General features: G+C 35.4%; 1 protein-coding gene across 2 annotated transcripts in view; it reads right to left on the bottom strand.

Annotated features, from left to right (window-relative positions):
- ORC5 (origin recognition complex subunit 5) overlaps positions 1-26013 on the bottom strand; it is a 66079-nt gene that overhangs the window by 10988 nt on the left and 29078 nt on the right. For both annotated transcript variants that reach the window (XM_065743650.1, XM_065743652.1), the window contains exon 13: positions 23196-23306. In XM_065743650.1, coding sequence (XP_065599722.1) covers positions 23196-23306 — 111 coding nt within the window. The remainder of the gene's footprint in view (positions 1-23195; positions 23307-26013) is intronic.

Here is a 26013-nt window from a genome sequence, read left to right as displayed (position 1 = left end):
TCTGTTTCCAGAAAAAGATGTTTACTTACCCTCAAAATTTATGCTGCTAAGCCCACTAGTTTCTACCATATATACCATCTTCATCATATTTCATTAACATCTTCATAGTAGAAAAGCTTCTTAATTAAGCCCATGGCATAGAATCTTGGATGTTTACGTTACAAAATTCCTTCAGTTTCCATTATATAGGTCATAACCACCTCTCCCATATGGTATTTTTCCCACTGTATAAACAATGTGTATCACTTGCCTTGTTGTACTCAGTCTAACTTTGTGTCCCACTTACACTAAATATTTAACAAAACGTGTTGTCAATTTCATAGGCTGATTCAAGGCATAAGTGTGAATCTTTCACTTTTTCCCTTTTCCTTTCCTTCCATCCTGTAAATCACTCACCTTCTTTCAGACCATTTCAGCATACTAGAAGCTGCCTACTTCTACAACACTGTCCTGTAAATCAGCTTCCTTGGTGGTTTTTCTCTTCAATCAGAAGTGAAGCAAATGTATTTCTTTCCTTCAAGAAGACGTCCACACCTCCTAGAATTTACATTCTTTTTAGAATCGACTCTCTTCAAATCTGTCTCCTACATCTTTTTGTTTGGTGGCAATTTATAGAATCACAGAATAGCTCGGATACCTGCAAATCTTGAGTCATCAGTGCAACATCCTTTCATCTCTCCTTTACAGTATTCCCACCCGTACCTCCTCATTATCTCTAGCCTTCACATCTTTACTTTCAAAGAACATTAAAAACATAACAAACCTCCACACTTTTAAAAAATACACTGCAAATAAAGTTCCTGTTTCATGAATACTGAAACAAGGAAAATAAAAAGGCAAGATAAAAAAAAACAACAAAAACACCTCAACACTTCACTAGGTATTTCTTCAAGCATGCAGTTTGTGGCACACCTGGCCACTGAAAGTTCAGTGAGGTGATATAAGTTTTTATGAAGTTAAGAAAGCAGCTTAAGACAGTCCACAGAAGAAAACAAACATGGGCTGTTAAATGCAAAGACTGTCATGTCCGTGGCTGAGCCACAGAGAGTAAGAAACCGTAATGTACACCAGACCAAATTCATCCTATGTTTGCCAATTGTATATTCTTCCCCAGATGCCTGATATTAACTAGCAGCTGTTATGACGCATTCACCAGAGGTTATATAATAAATATATAAATAAAATCTGCATCTTCTAGGGAGCTGCTTTGGCAAGAGGGTTGACCAGATGATCTCCAGAGGTCCCTACCAACCCCTACAATTCTGTGATTCTACATCCTGCCACTTTGTATTTCCCCTTCACCCTTCTCTTAGGTCTCTGCACGAGCTTTCTCAATATGAATAACAGCATTTTCTCCATACTCTGAAGTCTACAGAAAAAATAAATAAATAGATCAGTTTCTTCCTACCAGCTTCTGGAAAACTTCTAGGTATCTCAAAAGCATCAAAAGATTAGCCTTGCCCACTCTAATGGTCACAATAACAGAACTTCTTGAAAGCAGTTCAATAATTTATTCATTTCGGAACTATTAGATGGTCCTTTAGAATTATAAATGAGTTTATAATTTATTCTCCACTATTTTTATTTAATGCATAAATTTGAAGAAAAATCCTTTTTCTCTTAGAACATTTACTTTAGCATTAATTGAATGTGTACAAGGAGAAAGGGAACCATGGAAGGCAAATCACAACTATCTTAAAGTACTCTGCCATCTACCCTGAAAGGCATGCTAAAAATTTGCTTCAAAATACATTTCTGTACCCGAGGATATATATGGAAATTTCTTCAGAAATTTGCTAGTCTTGGAATGGATTGCAGTTTATTTTGATCCTCCAAAATGCTGAAAAACAAGAGTTGAATGTACTTAAAATCTGTTGGGTACACACACATTTGAATTATTCCTTAACAACCAAGAAAAGCACTCCTAACCAGAGTCTACAGAGATAAGTCATAGACAGATGATTCAAAAGTTCTTGCCTTTCCCTTCTGTATTTTAAAATCAGAGCATTTAGAAAGCTATATTTACATGTATACATATATATACACACACATACACACACAGAGACTGTTTCCCTGCAGAGAATTTTTAATGAGTAAGATATTGAGCATGCAATCTTAAATTCCAAACTGCAGTAACTTTTCACATAGTTGTTAATACCCTTCATTTACAGCACCTCTGTCCCACAATGGCAGCATTTCTAGATTTTGCAAGATCTATTGTTGTATCCAGAACATAAAAGACTAACCTTAAATACGTTGCCAAATGTGTTTGATAATGACATGACTTGATATTCACATTTGTAAAAGGCCCCTAAATTTTAAATACCATCATCTCAGTAAAATACAGAGCTGTGTGCAATTGCTAACCTTTTACTGTTGTTGGTTTTGTTTGCAAATACAATTATGTACTGAAAAAGTAATGAAAGCAATTAGGATTTCTGACCTGAGACAAGACAAAAGTCAGCACTCACTGACTCACTAAGCTGTGAACAGAACTCATGAAATTAAAAGGATACTTCCCACATGAGATATTTGGGGGTATCTTCTGAGACAAAATTACCTTACTTTCTCTAAGAAAAAGATTTTCAAAGCATGTTAACTGCAGTCTATTTTCTTATTATTATGATAATTAAGTGTTGAAAGAGTATTGATCCAAAGCTTACATAAGGAAAAAGGATTTTAAGAATTTTTAATTAAAACAACCACTCCAGGAAGATTTGACCTAAATACTTCTGAAATACAAAAATCATACATTTTATCCACAAGGCTAGACAAAGGGTAACATTTACAGTACACTGAAGTAGGAGTTTGCTCTGAAAAAATGACAGTTTAAATACATTCATTGTGCACCCTGGGATTACTAAATCAAATCTAATATTTTGTTTTCTGGTAAAAAATCACAGAGTCACAGAATGGCTTAGGCTGGAAGGGATCCCAAGGATCAAGTTCCAATCCCACTGCCACAGGCAGGGCCACCAACCTCCAGACCTCATACTAGACCAGGCTGCCCAGGGCCCCACCCAACCTGGTCTTGAAGGAATGATTCTTCTTGGTTTCTTTCTCATATACAGTTTGTTACTAATAAACTTCCATAGTCTGCAACCTGCCCTCTAATACATGCCACGTTTAAGAGCCTGGTGTCATTAAAAGACTGCCCACAATAACATAATGCTTCCCAACCACTCAAGAGAAACACTGCAACAGACTCAAATTAACACTGTATTCACTGTGACTACATACAGCTCCACATGTTTCAGTGGTTCCGTAGTAGAAACAGATAGTAACAGGAATAAAAATAGAAAAATCGCATCACCGAATTATACAAGTACATCATCCTCGTAAAAAAACCCAAAGATCTCTTCTGTCCTTGTATTCTGCCTCTTGAAACGAGCAGCAATAGATGAAGGAAAGAGTATAATACAATTGTAAGGAAGAGATATTCCACAACATACGCCCCTGGGTAATCTTCATTTCAGGGACTTAAGTAATTAGGTATAAAATTATCCACACATATGGATGTGATCCGTTGAAGTACAGCATTTCATTTTGTTCTTGCATTATAAAACTGAAGCTAAAAAGATTGCTAAACTGGGAAATTAATGAACCTAATCAACACATTGCAGGAGAAAATCATGATGAGGTTGCATATACTAGGATGAAGAGCACCACTCAGTAAATCAATCATCCTCTCTAATTGCTGGAAAAATAAGGAAACCCTACTGTAACAGGGCAGAAACCGATGGCTGTAATCAACAATAAGAAATTTTGGTTTTGTTTTTTAATAAAGATTCATAACTACGCAGCAAGTTTACACTACAGCAACGGCGATGAATTTGTAACATCCATTTGTATTCATCATTCTACAGGAAGCAAAGCTTCCAGTCATCCATGAACTGATGTCATGAAATATTAAAAATTTAACTTCAGTGACCCATTAAATACCTGTTAGATACAATTGCAAAATATATCTATAAATATCCTTAAGCCTCTTGGATAGAGGGTCCTTAAAAGCGGTCGTAAGTACTAGCTTTCCATCTTTTATTCAGTTGTACCATTTCATCAGATAAAGAGCATGAAACATCATCTGTCAGCTCAACACATCATCTGTCAGCAATTAATTTGAAAGGAAATAAACCGTTCTGCAAACACAACACTTTTTATATGCAGTTTCCATCACAACTGTTAAATTTGCTAGTTACACCATGTATCACTTAGCTTTTCTAACCTGGGAAAAAATAGTTTCTAACACATTTGACGAGCACACATGTCAGGTAGAAAAGTTCACAGTCAACCAAGAAAACAGATGAACTAGTGAACAAGCATACTGTAATATCTGCTAACTACACAGGGCAAGGAATTTAACTCTATTTTATCTACAGACAAGTAATAGAACAGGAAGAGAACGTCCAGGTTGGGATAGAGGAGGAGACAAACTTTGTTCAAGTACTGTTACTGATTTTAAGTAATCTACTGAAATTGGTTTTCTCTTTGGAGCAGTGCACGTATTCCATCTAAATACATCCAAAAGGAAAGTACTGCATAAGAACAGTATGCAGCCAATTAGTATTTGTTCTGCCCTTCCACGATACAAGGATAATACTATTTAGACTGACAGAAAAACTCAGAGGTACAATCCTCCTTCATATCTTAAAGCATCTTGCTCTGAAGTTTGAATTAAAATTGGTATAGCTAGCATACATAGACTATATGGCTCCAGTATCATCGTATCATCATTTATGTAGCAACAGAGTGTTAAATTATCATGTGCTGCGCAAGGCAATTTCCATAGGTATACCAGGAAAGGATTAAATGCATAGAAGAACCAACACAGGACATCCCACTTCAGTTTCAGAGGAATACAACACAATCAAGAAATGCAAGTCTCAGGTTTCCATGACTAATTAACATTGATTTTTGCAGTTGATGGCTATATATATATTATAGATATAGCCTATATCCCCCTCTATACTGTCTACTGCAATGAGAAAATTAGGAGAAAAACAAAAACAAAGAAACAGGAGGGGAAGCAGATATGATATGGCAAAGGCAATATAAGAATCCTATGAACAGCTTCTTGTCATTACAATTGACTGTGCTATATCCTGAAGACTTTTCCATCCCATGAGGATTCTTCACATAAGCATTACATAATGGATAAATAAGTCCCAAGGCTATCTTCTGGAACCTATTTAGTAAGCTGAAACAGAACTATTTTTCAAGTACTTTTTAACCTATCCATACCAGAACTAGCATTGAAGTGAATAACTGTTTATAACAAAAAATGGTATCAAAGAATCAGGGAATACTGGTTTTAGACTGCTGCTCTTCAGTAAGGGAAACTCAAGCAGCAGAGACGAAATGTTGTCTAGGGCTGAAAACACTCAACTCAAAGGCCTTCCCAGTGACAGAGGTCACTGAAAACTCAGAGCTGCTCTGCTAGACGTTCTTGGCATGTCCAAGAAGTTTCATTAAAACAGATTACTGTCAGGAGCTACTTATCAGGTCAGGACATTCAAATTGTTCCTTCTGAGCTGCCTGGCATCCTGCACCCTCTTTAATGGTCATACTTAATTTTACTACCAAAGTAAAATCTTAGAAGTATTAGTGGAGACTTCCTCCAAAATGAACAAGTTATCAAAACTGCATCTCCAAAGTATCTCAGTCCTTGCATACCTGGTCTGGTAAAAGTACTACACTTCAATAAAACATGGCTGATTTTATCTGGGAAGCGTACTGAGACTTCCTCATCCCAAGAATAATTTAAAGATACCAACTTTGGGAACTGCATTTCAAAGAATTTTACACTAAAAAAAAAGAAAAAAGGAACAGAACAAATGTTCATAATAATAAAAAAAAGACTTTTCTGTCTCTAAAATGATTCCCAATTTATTTTATAACAGAGAAATTGTGCAATATGAATGCTACCATGGTAACGACTCACTTTATTGAACAAGAGAGAAAATAATTATCCCAAACCCGTGCATCATACAAGCACATGCAGTAAATTTAGTGCTGCCCTTTCCCTCCTTGCTATTTTTCTTCTTGCAAAGAAAGATAAATTATGAATTTATACATCATAGCAAGCCAGGCATCATTTTGCCTGTTCCTCCCACTTCTTTGTATATTTTACACCTCTTGAGTGCATGATGTGAAGGACCCAGTTACTTACAAAAAGAAAAAGCGATTAATGAATCAGAAATGCTCTTCCCCCTCCTGAGTTAAGTACTGAAGAATCCTATGTAAATGCTTCATGCACTTAAGAAAAAATGAAGCCCTAAGGCAAGCACAGCACATGCTTAGTATTCACTCAGTATACTGAAACAGGAACCCTTACATTTATAGTAAACCAGAAGTTATTATTCTCCAAACATAAATAAAACCTGATTTTACTGTTCTGTCCAAATTTTCTTGGTGATATTATGTTCTTGACCACATTGTTGCATTTTATATACAAGGGACCATAATATTTTCAGAAGAACTGCATGGACAGAAGCCATACAAATCCAATTAATCTCAATAGAAGTTGTATAGCTAAATCCCCGTGCTTGCCTTTGACATTTTGGAAGCGGTGGGGGAGGTTTTACAAGTAGTGAATCTATTAAAAAAGACTCAATTTTCTCAAAAGAAAAATAAAATAGATAGATGTAGACATATTCAGATATCAACAAACATTTATGTGACTGCCAATAAAGCCACTTTTCTAGCAAAGCAAGACATTATTTCTTCAAAACTCTACCAAAAATAACTGTATTATCCTGCAAACTGCACAGTAAAACTAAGCAAATGCACGCACTAGTTGGATAAATTATTCTTATTTTACCTCCAGTTTTGGTCTTTTTACTTCATTTGCAGTAGATCTGCTCATTTTAATAAAACACTCAGGAATTCATTTAGTCTTCTGTTCACAGTTAGGGGAAAGCCAGAACAAAGTGTTTGGGATGTATTTAATTTACGTTTCTAAACGTTATCTTAAAGAAGAGACTTGGAAGTGTAATTTAAGACAATGATTTTGTTTGCCATGGACCTTCATCAGCTCTTATTCATTTATTTATTTATTTTTAACCATTCCAACCAAATTAAGAGTAGAAACAAAAGTACTCTCATTGAAGTTCAGCAGTTGGCAATTTCTTCTGCTACTAGGGACAGCTCAAGTCTAAGCACATTCAAGCACACATACCACTTAGGCTGAGTAAAATCTTATTTCAGTATGTTTTCTCCTTGGAGCTGGAGCTCTCCAAACGATCTAAATACAACTTATTTTGATACACTGAAATGTAAGCTGTCATGCAAATACACACACACACAGAGCCAGATGTGATTAATACTCCTTATGTATTTCTTATAGAAAAGAAAAATATAATTCCAGTAGTTTTAGTGGTATAACTTATAATTTTAAATAAAAGAGGCAACTCTTAGCTACAGACAAACGCCTTCTCTCTTCCCCCAGATCCCTCAAGGACTAGCAAAAGGAACTCACATGGTGAATATGGTGTCTAGGTGCTTTTTCCACCTTCAAAGACATTAAAACAAAATCACTAAGTGTGTATATTCTCAATGTAACAGTTCAACAATTTAATCAGAAGAATGTTAAAACTGGAGAAGAGGTAGAAGTGCTTCATTTTACAGCAATGGAGTTTCGGCATTTGATGATATTTTGTACGGACACATTTTCCAGTTCAAAAATAATTCACACAACCACAGTGGAGATGCTTCTTTTTTTTTAACCTTCAATGGATGATAAAGCTGATTCTTCATAGTACACTGCTGCCAATAGAAGACATTGCTAGATAGAGCAATATTCTGCAGCAGCATGTTCTGAAAGCTTTATAATTGGACTAAAAAGAAGTTTACAAAAACATTAGTATGATTTAAAAATGTACATAATCTATTGGGACAATATCTGAAATGGTAGTTTCTCTGGCCAGATGCTCTCCACAAAGCTGCCTTTGAATTTTGCAGTTATACAAAGCTGTAATTTCTGGGCTACAGAATGTCAGTATATTAAAATGCTTAACATAATAAAATGTAAGTGATAAAATGTTTCATGTTTCAACTGAATTAAATAAGAAACTGTTTTGTAAAGAACAAATTCACAAGCCATTGCCAACACAAAATACTCAACTATCTCTCCCCTGCCCATGGCTCTTACAACCTCAGCTACTTCGTATCCCCTCACAGCTCCTTCCAGCTTCTCATTATATCTCTTGGCACAACACACACCTTCCACTCCCCAGATACACATGGGTGAAAACATTCCATACCCTGTGGCTGAGTGTTGGTTAGCTCCTGGTGGACTACCAGCACCAGGTCAAAAAAAAAAAATCACTGCACAGAAGACAGGAAAGTGCTCACCATCGTTTACTACATTTGTTAGTCTTTGAAACTTTCATCTTTCCATCCATAAATCAAAAAAGGTTTGGAGGACATAAACAGACTGAAAGACATGACAGATGTGAAATGGACTCTAGTTATTCAGAAAACCAGGCTAGAAGATGCTCAAGAAATAATCAGCCCTCCAAAAAGTTGACACTGCAAAGATATGGAACAGACATGGATACATAATCACATTCAAGCATACTACAAACTTGTGGTGGAGGTGGGAGGGAAGCCTGGCCAGAGTTTTATCTTCAACAACTTAGGAAGCACTTCAATATTCCAGATTAAAAAAAACAAACAGCTGGAAGTAGAAGTACAGCAATTCATTAACTAAACACATATATCCTTTATTTAAAAATAAATACATTCAGATATAAACCAAAACCTTCTTTTTCAATAAATAAATAAATAAAAACAAATAAATAAAATAAAAAATAAGAAGATTTATAAAACTGAAACAGGTACAAGATTCCTAAGGAGCTTCCTCCAACCAAACCTTCTTGGTGGTCTTTACAAGCAATTGCTCTCTGAGGGGACCACAGATGAAGCACAGGCAATAGTTAATGTATGCAGGATGGCCCACTTCACAAATGAACTGTTAGCTGTTCATTCAGAAACGTGATTTTCATTCAGCTGACTAATGAAATAATACCTGAAAGTAAGATTTTTCAGAGGCTAGGTTATAACCATTTTCTAAGTTCAAAGCTTAGCTTTTAGTCCCTCAGTGGCAATTTTTTTCATGTGTCAAGCCCTGCCCAAAGGGAATCCCCTGTCCCCCTACTTGAGGGCTGGCCCATTACCAACGGCAGCCTAGGCTACAATTACCAGTGGCAGAATGCAGCCTATTCAAGCTAGCATGATTAATTTAACTAAAAAGAAAAGCACAAGCAGAGAGAAATGGATTAAAAACCAACAAAACCCTACACACATATGGTCTTATCTTAGACTTGCCTTGTTAACATTCTACTTTTTTGAGCCACGGGGTGAAGCACTCCCTGGGCACTGCCCAATGCTGACACTATAACCTACTGCCTTCCCTGTCTCCAGCACAACCCAAGGCTGAATTCAGATATTGTTCCTCCCATCACAAAGCAACTGAAAGAAAGCCACTGCCAGGTTCCCAGAAAGCAGAGGAAAGGCTTAACTGAATTTAACCCTTAGGGTTCCCTGTAGCTAGACAAAAACCCCTGGGCTACAGCTACATTCAGCATCAGTAATTCCAAACTTCTTTGTAACTGCTACATGCTGTATTTGGAAACACCACTAGACAGTAAGGAAATGGTGTTATGAAATTGTTTCATCTTCTTCCATGAGGCCAGATGTTAAAATTGTCCTGTAAAGATCTATTAGCAGAACCACAGATGTAATATGGTTTACTTACTGCTCACTTTCCGTGTTTTCTTCTAACCAATAAATGTATCTAACTTTCACATTTGCTCTCCAGGTTCACTGTAATGGGAGAATCCAATAATATAATTTAGATCCAACAAAGAAAAAAACTAACACGAAGAAAAATAGATGCAAAGTACTCAATGAGAACGACTGGAAAATCTTATTTAATCAAGAGGTCAGACTTACAGAAGTAAAACAGTATTTGCTTACACTGGGTCTTCCAAATCCTCAACGTGATTCCAGTGACAATGAAATCATTACTTAAATATAAAGTCAGCTACTCAGTAAAGATTATTCCAGACATTAGGATGTATCTCTGCTATATTTTCATCTGAAATCTTAAGTCTGTAACTTTTACACCAGCATAAATAAATAACTAAATAACTTCTGAAAAAGATGGCATACTTCGAAACAAATTTAATAATTTTTTGTATGGATTCCCATGTTTCCTTAATGTTTATAGTATAAGTCTGAGTAACATAATCTTTTCTAAGTACTGCCAATTAATGCCACATTCCCTGAGGCTTTACTGTACACTTCTATCAGACATTTATAAAGTTGATCAGGATGTCATTTTATCTGCATGTCATTTTATACAATCTACTCAGCCCTGATTACACAGTAAGCAACCTACAGATAAAACAGAAAAACAATAAATATTACACGATAATTGAAACAAATTATATGCCCATCTTTTCAAAAACCAAACACTGATGAGCTGAAAGCAATCTCAAGATGACCATCAGTGACTTCAACTACAGAGTTCCTCTACGTGAAGGGTACATCTCGGATGTATGTGTGAGCATGCACTTGGACTGTTGGGCAAGTTGCAGTATTTCTCTAGGACAGTGTTCATATGTAAAAAAAAGTAAACAAATGCCACCAACAAACATATAAGAAAGTGTGGGCAAACTTTTATGCCCCTTATTTCTAATTTTAACTTCTTCCTATTTAAAACATATTAGGATTTATCATCAAAATGAGCAGTTTTTATCTTATTACCTATATAGTATGAAGATGGCAGTGATTGACAGTTATATGATAACACACATCACATCTCCAAATACCTATTTTTCATATTTATAAAATTTTCTGTTGTTTTTTTTTCTCCAAGAATATAGTGTTTATTAGCAAGATATTTCCGAATGAAGTTTATAGGAAAAATTGAAAAACTAGTTTTTTAATATTTGGTTATTAAATAAAATTAACCTAAAACAAACCGATTATTCACCACCATTATTCATATGAATATGATTATCAACTGATGCAATAGATCCTTTATAGTGATAGCACTTTTATAGGTAATACAGATAAAAGTATTGTTCCACTCAGGATGCAGAGGGAGTTAAATCATGAAATATTCAGTTTTAATTAAGATTACTGTATCAAAGGCAAGACTTAATGCAAAACTGAAGTAAGGATGAAGGTTAATGCCTATTCTAAAGAGAATTTACATAAATTATGTTTCAGTAGTACACTAGAAGGCTTATATTGTCAATTTATACCATGTGAGATCATAGAATTTAGAGACTGAAAGTTTCTATTAAGTCTGTGATTCTGTGAGTCATCTTCCTCTCTTCTCCCTCCAACACAGAATTCTTTTCTCAAGTTTATTTATGAATGCTTTGTTCACTGAAATTTTAAATAGCTCAAATAGTGGGACAATCCACTGAAACTTCAGGAGTATTACACACTTCAACATCTCCAACATGTAGGTTAGGTTGTTTTGTTTTGTTTTTTAACCGTACTCAAAGATGGGCTTCAACTCATTTCGTTACTCCTACTTAGACCTCCTTTAGACTTCAAAATGAATCCTTGCTGTTTGAAAGCTATAAATGCTTTTAGACATTTTCATCATCCCCCAGCAGCTATTTAGACAAATTAGTATAGGGATCATCCTTCTTCATCTGAGCATTGCCAAGCACATGGATAACTGTATGTAATAATTACACACATTCATTTCCTTTAATCTTTCTTCACAAGTCATTCCCTTCTAGCCTTTAATTTTTACCACTCTTCATGCCTACATCTTCTTTCAAGTGTTAGTATCTTCCAATTATTTCCTTTTCTCTGAACAGCTTTGTATTGGGTCATTTCCACCTACATATGCTAGTTTGAATTTATTCTGACTTTTTCACTGATGTACGTAGGTTGTTCTTTTTGATAAAACATCACACTCATTTCTCTGTTCATAACAAACAACCACTGGAAAAAAAATTCCTGTACCAAAGGCTAGCATTTTAGCTTATTAAAAATATTATAAGCATAAGTGTCTTATAAATTGAAACTGTTTATATTAATCATTTTTTGTTTTGGCTATTATTTTCCAGGCTCCACTTCATCACATTTCAGGTACCACCAACTGTGAGAAATTAATCTGCAACATCTTTGGCCTCTGGAGTACAAATAACCTATCTACTTCCTTTGCATTTGTTTCTGCAGACACTCTAGCCAAAAATAAACTTAACTGGATAAAGACTTTAAGGTTTAATTATGTCCTATGGTATTTGTGATTCCTATCATGTTTGCTTATATTTCCTCATGACCACTCCAAAACACTGAGTTACCCCCAGCAGTACCCAAGCACAGCACAAAGTTACAGAGGCTTCCCCTGAGTTGGACACAGATTTGCTCTCATCTGACTGAAGTGTAGCTCCATGAAGTAAACTCCAGACACTGCTTAGGATATCTGAGGTTATTTCTTTAATATAGTTTGAGTCTATTGGTTTGAATGTGGTTATATAATGACAGAAGTAATAGGGGAGAAACTGCCTTGTCAACTCTCCACCTGTACCTATTTACTTATCCCAGTCATTAATATATGGCCCAATTCTCATCAATGGCAACACAGTAAATATGGTTAAAAAAAAGAGGTCAAAGAGCAGCTCTCAGCCTAGTTTTTTTTTTTTTTTTTTTTGAAACATCCACAGTAAGGCCAAACCTGTTGAGATCTCAATGTTTTTTTTTTTTTTTTACTTTGTACAGGAGGAGAGAAGGAAAAAGCTGCTGAGGTATGCACTGATCATCTGACCAGCCAACTCTGCAACAGCCCCAGTCAGTCACTACATCTTTTCATCCTTCCCCCTTTACTACTTCTCTTGGTTGCCTGATGCATTTTATGCTACAGAATTTCTCACTGCTAAAAGTGAGTCAACAAAGAAAATAAAAGATTTTTCAGGTTACAATTAAAAAGTACAAAGAGATTACACCGTTGATGTCACTGCTATACCTGTTCAGTGAATCAGACCAGATAACTTCAGTCACCCAGCCTTCTAGACTGTCAGTCTAGCATCTTTCACAAGTACTACAGTCACACAAATTATTAAAAAGGTTTTCTGTGCACCATCAGCGTTACACATCCATTAGAGGTCACTTCAGGCTAGAAAATATCTGTTGCAAAACAGCTTCCTAGGCCAGATAAATAAAAAATGCTGGAGATCATTTTGTATCAACAATCTTCAGTTTTATTCTCATATCTCTGTAGTAATCCATTAAGTCAAACTCTTTACTCTCTCTATCAACTACTGCAATTTATTTTATTGTATATTATTAAACAATCTTTTATTATTCAGATTTACATGTACCCTACTGTCAGTCTTCCACTTTGCATCCCCCAAGTATTTGTCAAATTTCATTTCCATAGATGGTGAAGAGAGATTATGTCAATTCTTAACTACTCCTCATCTATCAAGAGACATTATTTTGTCAACAAGCTTCATATTTTGAAATCCTGCCCTTCAAATTAACTGTAAAGCAGCTGCCTCTTTTATCCAAGATGCTGTGTCAAGCTGTACTATTCCATATCAAATGAATAGAAAGCAGCAGAAGGTCTTTGGAGGAGGGATATCAAGTAGAAAGTCACTGGCTTAAACTGACTGCAGTCAGCAGGGCAGAAATACTACAAGTATTCACCAAAGTGATCCAACATACTCTTTAATACATCATCTTGCTACCTTGTGCTCTATCACTGTATACAGCTCTGGTACCTTCCCAGACATCAAAAACTGCAAAGAGTTCTCCTGGTACAGACACAATGCCACAGATTTATTTCACACACAGCATGACAAAACTTGTAGTGAAATGACAGATGCAAGCACGTAAAGATAGAGAGATGTAATAGCACATGAGGCAGCAGAGGAGGACAGAGACCTTACCAGAACTATTCTAAGGAGAGTACCAGTAAAAAGAAGGTAAGAGTACAGTCAACTATTCCATTAGTGACTGTGAATCATTTTTGTGCCATTTGTGTGCAATTATACTCATAACTCATAATTTATATTCATAACTGTATGTGCAGAAAAGTACTAGTCCCGTGTATAAGTTAAGGCTTGAAAAATGAAGTCTGTGTCAGAATGTCTGTGCCCTTACAACTCTGCTGAGGGAAATGCCAAGGAGGAAGTAAAGTTACTTAGGCAAAAATGACAAAGGCTGTACAAAGTAAAAAAAAACAGGTAAAACTGGCCTTGGGTAATCTTCAACTCAGAATTAGAAATAATTATAGTCACCAGGACAGTGAAGAAACTGGGATGCTACACTGCTATTTGATCTGAGTCCCATTCTAGACCTGAAACTGTATTTCACTGAACCAGGTTCTATACAAATTCTCAGTAAGTCTCAGTAAGGAGACTGCTCCTTCTCCCAGTCTTTCAAGGAGATTCCTGTCATTTTTGTACTGCGGAGCCCAGAACTGGACACAATGCTCTGGGTGAGGCCTCACCAGGGCAGAGTAGAATGGGAGGATCACTTCCCTCAACCCGCTGGTCACTCTTTTTAATGCACTCCAGAATGCCATTGGCCTTCTTGGCCACTGGTGCACACTGCAATGTTGTATCCTAAGTCACTCTGATGAACAGCTGGTAATCCTGGAACAGATTATGTGCATACAGCAAACAGTTAAAGGAAAGCGATTAGAAAACTTATCATATACAAGCTGTTTTTAGATATATACGTTATCAAGAGAGGTTGCACAGTATTTGCTTAATTAATCTCTGCTGTCTTAACAGATGAACCAGATGTACTATTATGTTCTTTGTTCTTCCCTAAAGAGGGGATGAGCCGATTATTTATCTCCAAACAATAGGAGTTCATGTACCACAGTGAAGATTTTTTTTTTAATCTGGGAGGCAATCACTAACAAGCTTCAGCTGCAACTGCTTGATGTAAACACAGTGTGAATTTGCTCCTGTAGTATTAAACGATGTTCCATTAAGTACACGAAACCAATTTCTAAATAAGCATGTGAAGAAAGGGATGGAAAGGACAGAGGTTGGGAGGAGACAAACTCTGCTCTGATTTTCACGTATTCGTATTTACTTCTTTTATACACTAACACATTTTCATAGATAAGATTTCAAACTTCAAATAATGTTTACAAATAATACACTGATTATACAGAAATTAAAGAAACCGCTGGTAGATGCAACAAACTACATTTTACATCAGGCACAAAGGAATATAATAAGGAACATAGGGCTGCAAGAATTGTTAACAGATTCAGAGTATTTAAAATTCTTCACCATTGTTTGGGAAACTTTGTATATCTATCTCAAAAACCACACTTTTTATGTGATTATTTTTGAAAAGTACAAATTTATGGTAAACAAATATTGAAGAGCATTACATATAGCTATTTACTGGTTTATGAGAGTCAACAAATTCTTACAGAGATGCTACTAAAATAATATAAAAAAGAACAAATATAGCATTTTTTTTCTTACTAAAGGCATTGGCAGAACAGATTTACAAATTCCATTCATCTTACTCAGACTCAATCATATCTGAAGTCCTCCTTCCTCCCAACCCTCCCAGAAGGCTCTCTCTTGTCATAACTAGAATTTCTTCTGTTAAACTTGTTTTCAATAATTCACAACAATTTGCCTTCTAATATACATTAAACTGAAGCGTAAACCTGGGTACTGTTACCAGAAGCTTGTTGGAAAGAAAAGAAGTTTTCTACCGAAATTACTGAGAAGAAAGAATTCAAACAGAACAAAACAGAATTTGGTTAAGAAAATACTTTAAGAAAGCTTCCTAAGAAACAGTAAAGCTTCATTAACAATATAACATCCCCAAATGAAACAAGATCAAGGTAGCTCAAACACAGTGTAGCTCAAACATAAGTTTCTCCACAAGATCTTTATTCTATCAACTACAACTAGAAAAAATGAAGCACTAAGAATACTTCTATTTTTATTCACAGCCATACTGATACTTAAAAAAATAGTCAGCTATTTGGTTAAAAGTCCTGTTTTCCCTTTCTCTTCTGAAAAAAAAAGCAGACTTTCTCAAGCTGCCGCAGCCAGTGCTGAAGTGCTAACCTATGCACCCATGCCATGCGGCACCAGCTCCCATTTAAGATTGTGAATTTCCATCAGGTCCCTTCGGTGACCAGTAATAGAAAAAAAGAAAAAAATGAGTTATTAATTACCTGTTATCACCATCTTTCCAAATATACTAAAAATTAACAGAGTACTGACCAATATATAACTGAACTTTCTAACCAATATCTAACAAAATAAGGCATGCGATGCACAATGTAACTACAGAAAAACACATGTGGTAGGTTCAAATGCAACAGTAACATTACAAAGACATAGCAATGAAGCTGTGATTTGGCCAACAGTTAAGCAGGCTGCTCTAACAATCTAAGATCTATTAGGTATTGGTAGCCATGACGTCACTGGATCAAAAGGCCACATTACAGGCCGATACGGACAAGATACCTGCAGGGGTTGCACAACTTGCTGAAGACTGAATGTACATAAAACTGTTTGTGATGTTATATAAGAGTAATATTCTGTGCTGGCAAAATGAGTCTGTGTACTTTCACAGGAATTGAAAGAAGGAGAGAAGTTTATTTGTACCAGTAATTAATAATATCAGTAACAAAAACTACCCCAGAGTATATGGTTTATGTTCAAACATCATATCTTTGGAACACAGGGAAACAAAAGTCTTTACATTGATTAGACAGGAAGCTATGCCATACACAATATATATTTTTTAACCAGATCTTTTCCTCTGGAAACCCACAATCAAAGTAAGCACATGAGTTGGGTTGGATGGAAAGTGTTTCTATGAGCAGCCTTCACAACAGCAAGGAAGGCTGGAACACTGTACAGGAACAGCCAATTGAGCAAAGAAAGAGATTAATTCTTGTTCTGCCAAGAGTTCTCAAGTGTAGAATGGAAAGCAGAGTATTTTCAAACATTAACACAATCTGAGCTTTGTAGGAGCAATTACACTTCGTTCAAGTGGGAAAAGCTAAGATGACAGCACTCTTTCTCAAAGTTGCCTTATAAAGAGAATCCAACATAACACATAGTTAGCACTATGATCAGGATAGGTGTATCTGGTATCTCAGAAAGGCCATGCCAAAGTAAAAGCAAACCCCATATCAAGTAAGTAGGTAACTAAACCAGAATTCATCTTGAAACCTGAAGTTACCATAGTTATCAACAACAACAAAAAGTAATAGTTGAAGTATCAAATTATATGAAATAGCAAGAAATAAAAGCATGTTGCTAACAAAACATGGGCAAAGAAATCTTGTAGGTAAATTGTCATAAACTGTTCCAGTTTACGTACACCAATATTAGTTATTTCTTAATCTACTCCATGTGAGACAGACAAGAAAGGAAGGATAAAAAACCAAACCTGGCAGTTTTCTATGCTCCAAGAAAGGGTATTTTAATCAAGGGAAATTACATTCCTCTGGCTCCTTCCAGCTGGGAACATTCTATATACATCAGCAGTTTTATGTATTTCTAATAGATTCGTATCAGATCGGTACTTAACACACTACTCTTAATCTTAGAGCTGTAGACTTATTCTACCTTCAGATAAAAATCACTTGCTCTGTAACCAGCATCACTTGGAACTGCATTTCTGGGTTTGCCAGATTGGAAAATGTTAATTTTTAACCTTCCAAATTCTTACATATTTATATTAGTTTTAGGAGCTTGTGGATCTCTTAAGAAAATTCAGACGCTTTTCTTTAATCCAGAACTAAACAGAAACATCTTTAAATGAAACTCAAGCTGTGAAGTAGAGCAGATATGTCATTATATATTTACAGAGATAAACAGCCTTCATGAAAATTTCATTTTCCAAACGTACTGTGATTACAAATTAATTGCAACTACACATATTAATATTGAGTATATATAACACTCCATGTTTTCATATTACAGGTATACTACTTATACATGTATCCAAATTATAACTATTTTTGTAAAAATACAAACATAAAACAAATCTATTTAAAAATAACCTAATAGTCTTAACTTCAATGCGTTGCAGACAGAAGTGAATTTACCCATCAGCAAGTTTCAGCTATTACTATATTCTGAGATAAGTTATCTCATCTCTCTGCATAGGTCTCTCTCAGACATTGAGTTATGTTACTAGGTATGAAGCGTACAAAAATAGGCAAGACAAAGGAGATGATTCCATTTTAGAGAGTAAGAGCAACAACATAGCTCAAATACAACTAGATCTAGGCAATCTTTTTTATGAAATGCCCACCTCACAGGAAAGTAGACAGCTGGACTAGAGGATCTTAAAGGTCTTTTCCAACCTTAATGATTCTAAGAAAGTACAGAAAACAGGACATGTGAAAAACAGTTTAGAGAATTAATTTCAATACCAAGAAGCAACTGAACAATCATTTTGGAAGAGGCAAAAGTATTGGTGGACTTTGGCAAGCAACCCACAACATAAACCGTAACAGAAGCACCTACTTGTTTACTGGCTGCCATGATACTAAATGAACAACACTTGTCCACTTCAATGTAAATTGAGCTCATTTAACCTAAATAAATGTTGATAATTCCTGCATAATGTTCCATGCATATATAATTCACTTTTGTTCAATACTAAAGCACATTTTTACAAAGAAAATACTGTATTTCTGTCTAAATAGAAGAAATGTAAAACAAAACACTGTCCATCTACAAACCAGACTGAACAGACCTGTGCAACGTGCACTTGTAGTAGATATCAAAGTTTCCTGGTACCCATCTGTCCTGCAGCAATTACACCTGGATGCAATGTGCGTATGCTGTTCTGCACACTGGATGTTATGTAGACATAAATCATAGTCCTGGTGGTTCCCTAGGGCTGCAAAGGCGAGCTGCTAGGAAACATCAGCCAGTGTACCCAGATATGTGACTTTGCTGCTATTGTTGTAGGATGCAGACTGCATCACTGCGCTGGCTCAATGTTTTTCAGTTTTCCTCCACTGAAATATTTCAGCCACATGCTCAACCTAGCCATACATCCAATTAGAACATCAACTGCGCAAGCTCTGACTGAGGCACAATGATGCTGATAATAACATCTTTCATCTGTTAACTTATTACACAAAAGTGCACCTGAAGAAAAACATTTGAAGATGTCATCCTCTGAAATGGTTACAGAAATTACTAATTTAACTTCTCTTATCTCTTGATTAGAAAACAAGCAAATTCAAGCAAAGTTGGTGACACGTATCAGCAATACAAAATGTGTTAAAGAACAATACCATGATAAATTAAAACTGCTAAAACAACAACAAAATGATATTCTGGAGGAGATCACCTATATACACACGTGTTCCGATATCAGTAGTCTAAAAACCTCACCTTTGTTTCCCCTCAAACAATTCCTCACTAGATGTATGAAAACGTTATTTGAAATAGCGCAAAAATAGAACAACAGAATTATTTTCCACTTTTAATATGGCAATGGAAACAATTTTCATTTGCAGAAGTGTGAATTTGCATCTTTTAATTTTCCCTGGTGCCGTTTCCTCCACTAACTATCGAGGGTGGGGAGCAAGTCAAATTTTATAACTCAATTCATTTAACCCAATTGCAGTAGGAATCAACTGCAAAGATCACACAACTAAAAGACACATTAACTTTCCATTTGAAAAAGTATGAGATTGTTAAATGACTAACTCATTTATTAATATTACTAATGTTAAAAGGCAAAAGTTGCATTAAGATTCAAATTTGAGCTGAAATTCTGCTTTGTAAAAATGAAACATTTTTAGTAAAGCCAAGCATTAAGCAGAACATTGACATTTTTTCTGCTCAAGGAAAGCTTCATTTTGAAAAGCTAATAACCACAATTTTGGTATGAATAGAAATTATGCGCAGAAACAAGAAGCAATAAGAAACATCAAGAAATAAGCAGCATGACAGATCTTAAAGCAGCTGCCAGTCCTTGAATCCTGACTGAGATCGTTGATCAACTTTAAAGCCGAGGCATGCTATTTTCTGATAGCACATGGGGAGAATTAGTAAGTATTTGGTTCATGCACAGCCTTTTAGTCTACAAACGAAAGAGCACAAGATTAAAGCTGAATCAATTAAAAAGATTAATGTTTGATTTACAGCTTTTTAGAACTTACATACAGTAACTATTGCCTAGAAACAAGAAAGATTGCCACAAGTGTTTTTTTTAACAGCAAAAAATACAGATGCTGTAAAGTAATAGGGCTTCTAAATAATAATATGAAAAATTCTTTGGAAACTATTTCAGAATAGTAAAAGTCAGTGGAAAGTAAGCTGCTTTAAGTTACTCAAGTGGAAGTACAATTCAACTACTTCAGAATCCTAAAATTCTGCTCCATGATATTCTACATTAGAAATGAATTTTAAACTAAAATCCAATGCAAAAACTACTTCTAAAGATAAAAAAAAACAACAAAAAGTATTGGATTTTATTTTGGTATCAACAAATTTAATTTCAACTTGTCTGTCCTAACCTAGTTACAATTCAACAGAACCCTTCTATCATATCTTCACAATTTAATCTGCATGTATTCAGGATGAATTACTATGGCAATTCTTTTATAACACTGCCATCTAGTGTTGAATTATTTCCTACTTTAAAATGAATTTTTTGTGTTTAATGTTAGTGATACCCGGCTTCAAATATTTGACAAACAAAAGAGAAAGAGATTGAATGCAAGAAGTAGCTGTATGGTGGATCAACAGTAGACAGAACACAAGTGAAACCAATCCAAACATTACTTACTATCATATTTTGACTGTGTAGCAGCCTTATAAGGCAACTTTTCATTTTTTAACTGAACTAATCCTAGCTCTATCCTTGCTGATCAACTAACATCATTAATTGAGACAATCTCTTTCTGACTTTAAGTTTAATTAATTGTCTCATTAATTGAGACAATCTCTTTCTGACTTCAATGCTGTGTCTTAAATCAGTAGACACACTGCACTAAATGCAGCAAACCAAATCAGTCAAGGTATAAGCCACATTTTATTTCCCCATACGATGCTATCAGAACGATCAACAAACTTTACAGTACTGTGAACTAAAGAATCCATGCATTTATAGAAAAGCAATTTATCTCAGGCTACTTCAGAAATTTCAGTCAGAATTAAAAAAGTGAATAGATACTGTTGTCAACAGAAGGCATTTTTATTCACACTAGTATCTCTGAATTCTTTCCGTTCCAAAGAAGCTCTACATAGCCAGCCAAAGGCTGGACTGGCCTTCTTCAGCAATCTTTGATGCCCCTTCATACAATACTGACAACACTGTGTAGCTTGAAATACACAGTTAGGAGCTTCTAAGAGCAGAGTGAATTCTTGAGGTGAAATGACAGGAGAAAGGTAAGGAACAAGTACAGGACACAAACACATCTGAATGGACACTCCACATCTGGTTTACTGTGTCCAGATGTGGAGCCCTCAGTACAGGAGAGAGATGTAGACCTGTTGGAGAACATCCAGAGGAGGGCCACAGAAATGATCCACAGGATGGAACATCTCTCCTGTAAGGACAGGCTGAGATAGCTGAGACTTTTCAGCCTGGAGAAGAGAAATCTGATAGTGGCCTGCCAGTATCTAAAAGGGAGCCGCAGGAAGGAAGGGGAGAAACTCCTTAGCAGGGTCTGCAGTGATGAAACAAGGGGAAATGGTTTCATGCTCAAAGAGGGTAGATTTTAGTTAGACTAAAGGATAAAATCTTTTACAGTAAGGATGGTGAGGCACTGGAACAGGTTTGCCCAATAATGTGGTTGATGTCCCATCCTTGAAGGCTTTAAGGGCAAGGTTGAATAAGGCCCTGAGTAACCTGATCTAGCTGTGGTGTCCCTGTTCATTGCAGGGAAGTTGAACTAGATGACATTCAGAGATCCCTTCTAAGGATTCTATGATTCTATAAATTGTGGGTTTTTGGTGTTTTCTTTCAGCCTCCTGAATGCCTCTGAAACGTAAAGCATTGACCTCCCCTGGGAGGTGCAGACTGCAAGCTGAAATTCACTGATCTAAGTACAGAAAAGCAAATGTTTTTACTAACAGATTTTTCAGGTTGATATCTAATAAGGTCACGTGCCTCAGATCCTACAATAACCTTTAACTAAAGGAGTTTGACAGAAAATGTTGCACAAAGACGTAGCTTCCTACTTCATCTGCAAAGCACCTAAACCCCTATCATTATTAACAAATATATAAGACCTAGTGAATTACAGTATTTTATTTAAACAGTGTAATTCTTGATTTTAAAACGTGTATTATTTGTGGTAGATTACTCTGCAAATACGGGAGGTGAATTTTGCCAACTTAAACGTGTGTGAACACTGAACAGTGATGATTAAAGCAGCAGCAGATCTCAAGTGTATTTCCTATAACTCTGCATGAAAATAAGCATCATGTTTAATGATTTGAGACTTATCAGGTAGATGTAAAAAATATTTCTAAGAGAAGTCAACCACAACTGGAAAGCAAGAAAGCAGTGGAAACGAAGATCTTCTAAAAATCAAGCTGACATTCAGAAGTTATTTATACAGAACAGATATATACAACTGATAAACCCAAAGCTGTAGAAAGAATCTTACATCTACTGCATTTCACTCAACGCTATAGTTATGCTGCCATCTAGTGAAATGAGAAACTGACTCTACTCTGCAAAACGAAGTTGGTCCAAATGAATATCACCCCTATGACATACATTTTATACAGCAGATACTTTCCATCTTCAAAGACCTTACTACTCCCTCTGCTCTTTCTTGACTACTACAACTTCTGTAATACATTATCAGTGACTAATTCTGTTCTTAGGATAGAGAACATTCATACACTTAAACTGAAATGCAAGAAGGATAACAGACTTCAGTGAGACGCCAACAAGCTGATCAACATGGATAACATTCCACGATCAAGAAAAATTGTAGCTATTACTAAGTTTCAGATCATTACACAGATAAAAGCTTGTATTCATTGCTACTAATACAGATAAATACTACGGCAAGACTTCAACTTAAATTAATAATGTGCTAATTTTTTCATTATATTTCACTAAAAGAGTGACAAAAAAAAAAAACAAAAACCCACACACATACCAGTGTGAAACCTTTTCAAAAATTCCACACACAATATACAGGAAATAAAAGCAAGTACATATGTACTTACCTGGGAAAATATATTTGCAGTTGGAGCAACTCTGTTGTCCACGATACTACATAATATTGCTAACAATCTGTCCAGAGGAAAAGGCTTTGGTCCAAGGAGGTGATTGCTGGTCTGCAAAACAAACAAGAGTTTTTAATTCAGAAGATTTTTCTTAAAGTACCACAAGATGTTACTGTAATTTTCAGTCCCTAGAGAGGCATCCTTGTTCATGGTAGTCTTAAACACATGGTCTCATATATCTATTATGGAAAACACTGAATATACGCATTCCAATTAATATAAAAATACAGACATGGAGCTCCAGCTAACATGGCAAGAGTTCAAACTGCACAATAAATGGGAACATTTTAAGCTCTAACAGAGGATCCGATGCCAAACTTCCCATCACTGGATTTATAGATTTACCTGTCCTATTAAATTACCTTGTCCAATCTATGGATTAAGGACCAAATTTTATGATGAGGTACAAATATTTTTCTTCAGTTTATCAATGGAAAGACGTTAGTCTTCTTAAAAGCAAACAAGTTTTTAGCTAGTGAAAAATGAAAATGTTCAGATTTATTCTATGTTCATATTATCATATAGTCTGCAATCTAAAATTACCTGAACAGTACTGCACATAACAGCAGTTTTTAAAAATCTGCAAAAAATGTTTTTAAGTATGTTTTTGTGCATTTTCCCTACAGAAAACAAATATTTTACTAGATATTTTTTATTTTGAAAAAGTCTATAAACAGGAGATTCTGCTAAAGTATCACCACATCTGCTTTGACTCATTTTTGCTAATCTTTTCCTCTCTTAGGTGAGTTTCTCTGTTTCAGTGGCAGTTATATAAGGTTCTTATAAAAGCCAGTTGGAAATCAGAAATCTTAATACTATGAAAACAAAATAGGCCACATTACATTAACTTTATATCACACATGATAGCATGAGGTGCTTTACTTCTAATTCTAATCATATTTTTGTCAAAAACAGATATAAAATTATTGCTCAAATGACTGTATGAAAGAATTCAGGTATTTCTGAACAAGAGATGATCATCTTAAAGGCCATATTAAACCAGTATAAGCAGCCTTATGATCTAGAACATGACTATAGCATAGTAGATCTATAGCTTAACAGCTATACAACTTAACAGCTTAACAACTATTAAGTCTGATCACATTCTCATAGGTTGGAGTCATAGTTTTTACTTCAGTCCCTTCCAAAAAAGAAAACCAAAGTGTGGGGGACAAGGGCACTGCAATTGCTTGCCCGATGTTTACATAAGGCCTTCAGTAGAGTAAAAACTTGCTGTAGGTTCAGGAAATAACTGACTCCTCTGAACACTACATTGAAGTAACAGGTAACATTCTGCTGAAAAAAAAAAAAAAACAACTGCCAGAAGACTTCAGCTATTTAAGATTTTTTAAAATTAAGACTTATCTAGAAAGCAACAATGTTTCCAGATTTAAACTTTAAGGATTCAGAATTGGCGTCAATCAAGGATGTTGAAGGCAAGTATAGGAAGAGATGCAAGGAAATCTTATCCTGTCAGCTTTAACTCTATCAAACTGACAGGAATACTAATTTCACATACAAATAATTCACCCTGAGCAAAAGACTCTCAAAAGTTTATTGATAACTACAGGAACAGGCAGGGACATTCTACTGCCAGAAGGTTGAGTTTAGCACAAATATTTACCCACTTTAAAGTCTATTTTGAAAAAAGTTAGTGACAAGTAAATGCATAGGGCATCAACCACTTATTTCTGTAGACAGGTTTCACTAGGCTCTAAGTTATTCTAGTCATTCAAAATCCATATGAAAGAATAAAAACAGCATAAAAGATTTAAAACTTAGTTTTCCCTTTTTTCTCTGCCTCTCGTGTGGTACTTCTATTAATCTATACAAACAGACAAGGCAGCAGTGCTATGAAAATACAGCATAAATAGACTACTGAAATTCATTTCATTTATATTAGACTACAGAATCACAAAACAGTTGAGGCTGGAAGGCACTTCTGGAGGTCCCTAGAGGTTATCCAATCTAACCCCACTGCTCACAGAATTCAACAAGATTCTTTCATTTTTATATGATATGACTAAAGCTTCACTGCTGCTAGAGTCTCAGAGAACTTTTGAATTCAGTCTATCACCAAACTTCTGGCAAAGAACAATAGGAAGCCATGTACAAATATAAAGCAGTTCCAACTTACAGACTCAATGACTTCTTATAATTGCTACAACACACAAAATAGCTCTGATGAGTTCTTCCAAAACATCACTGGATACATGCATGAAGACAAAAGCTCATCATAACTACTAAATTTGTATATGTAACTAACTAAACCACTTTCAAAGTAGTCACAATGACAAAACTATGACCTCATATTAAAAAAAATAGTAGGTAATATATTTGCTTGTAAGAAAGCTATTTAAACATATACCTTTCCTATCCTTTATAGGCATCTAAATTTTAAGTATTGGTCACAACTGCTGTATTAATTTATTGATTGCTGTATTGTATTGGTCACAACTGCTGTATTAATTTGTTGCTAAGCATTAACAGACTCAAATTCTCCATCCATTTACCTTTTCTCCTAAGTTTCTAAACTGTTTTACTCTTTACATAGCAAAGTGGAAAAGTATAATAGGATTCACTTTGTTAATCTGAATACCTAAAATTGTCTGCACTCACTAGAGATCCTGTCGATGGAGCCAAAGGGACCTTCTGTAGATGCCCAGGGAATGGTTGGTAAATCACTCTTAAGCAGCCTGATTGGATTCCCTCTGAACAACACAAGAGCTTTGCTGCCTACTCTACTCAGACATCTAAA

Source organism: Cyrtonyx montezumae, unplaced genomic scaffold (assembly GCF_038088225.1).
Source record: "Cyrtonyx montezumae isolate F1298 unplaced genomic scaffold, pur_monq_1.0 scaffold_3, whole genome shotgun sequence".
Lineage (NCBI taxonomy): Eukaryota > Metazoa > Chordata > Aves > Galliformes > Odontophoridae > Cyrtonyx > Cyrtonyx montezumae.
The sequence above is the reverse complement of the archived record's forward strand: the minus strand, read 5'-3'. Positions and strand labels throughout refer to the sequence as shown.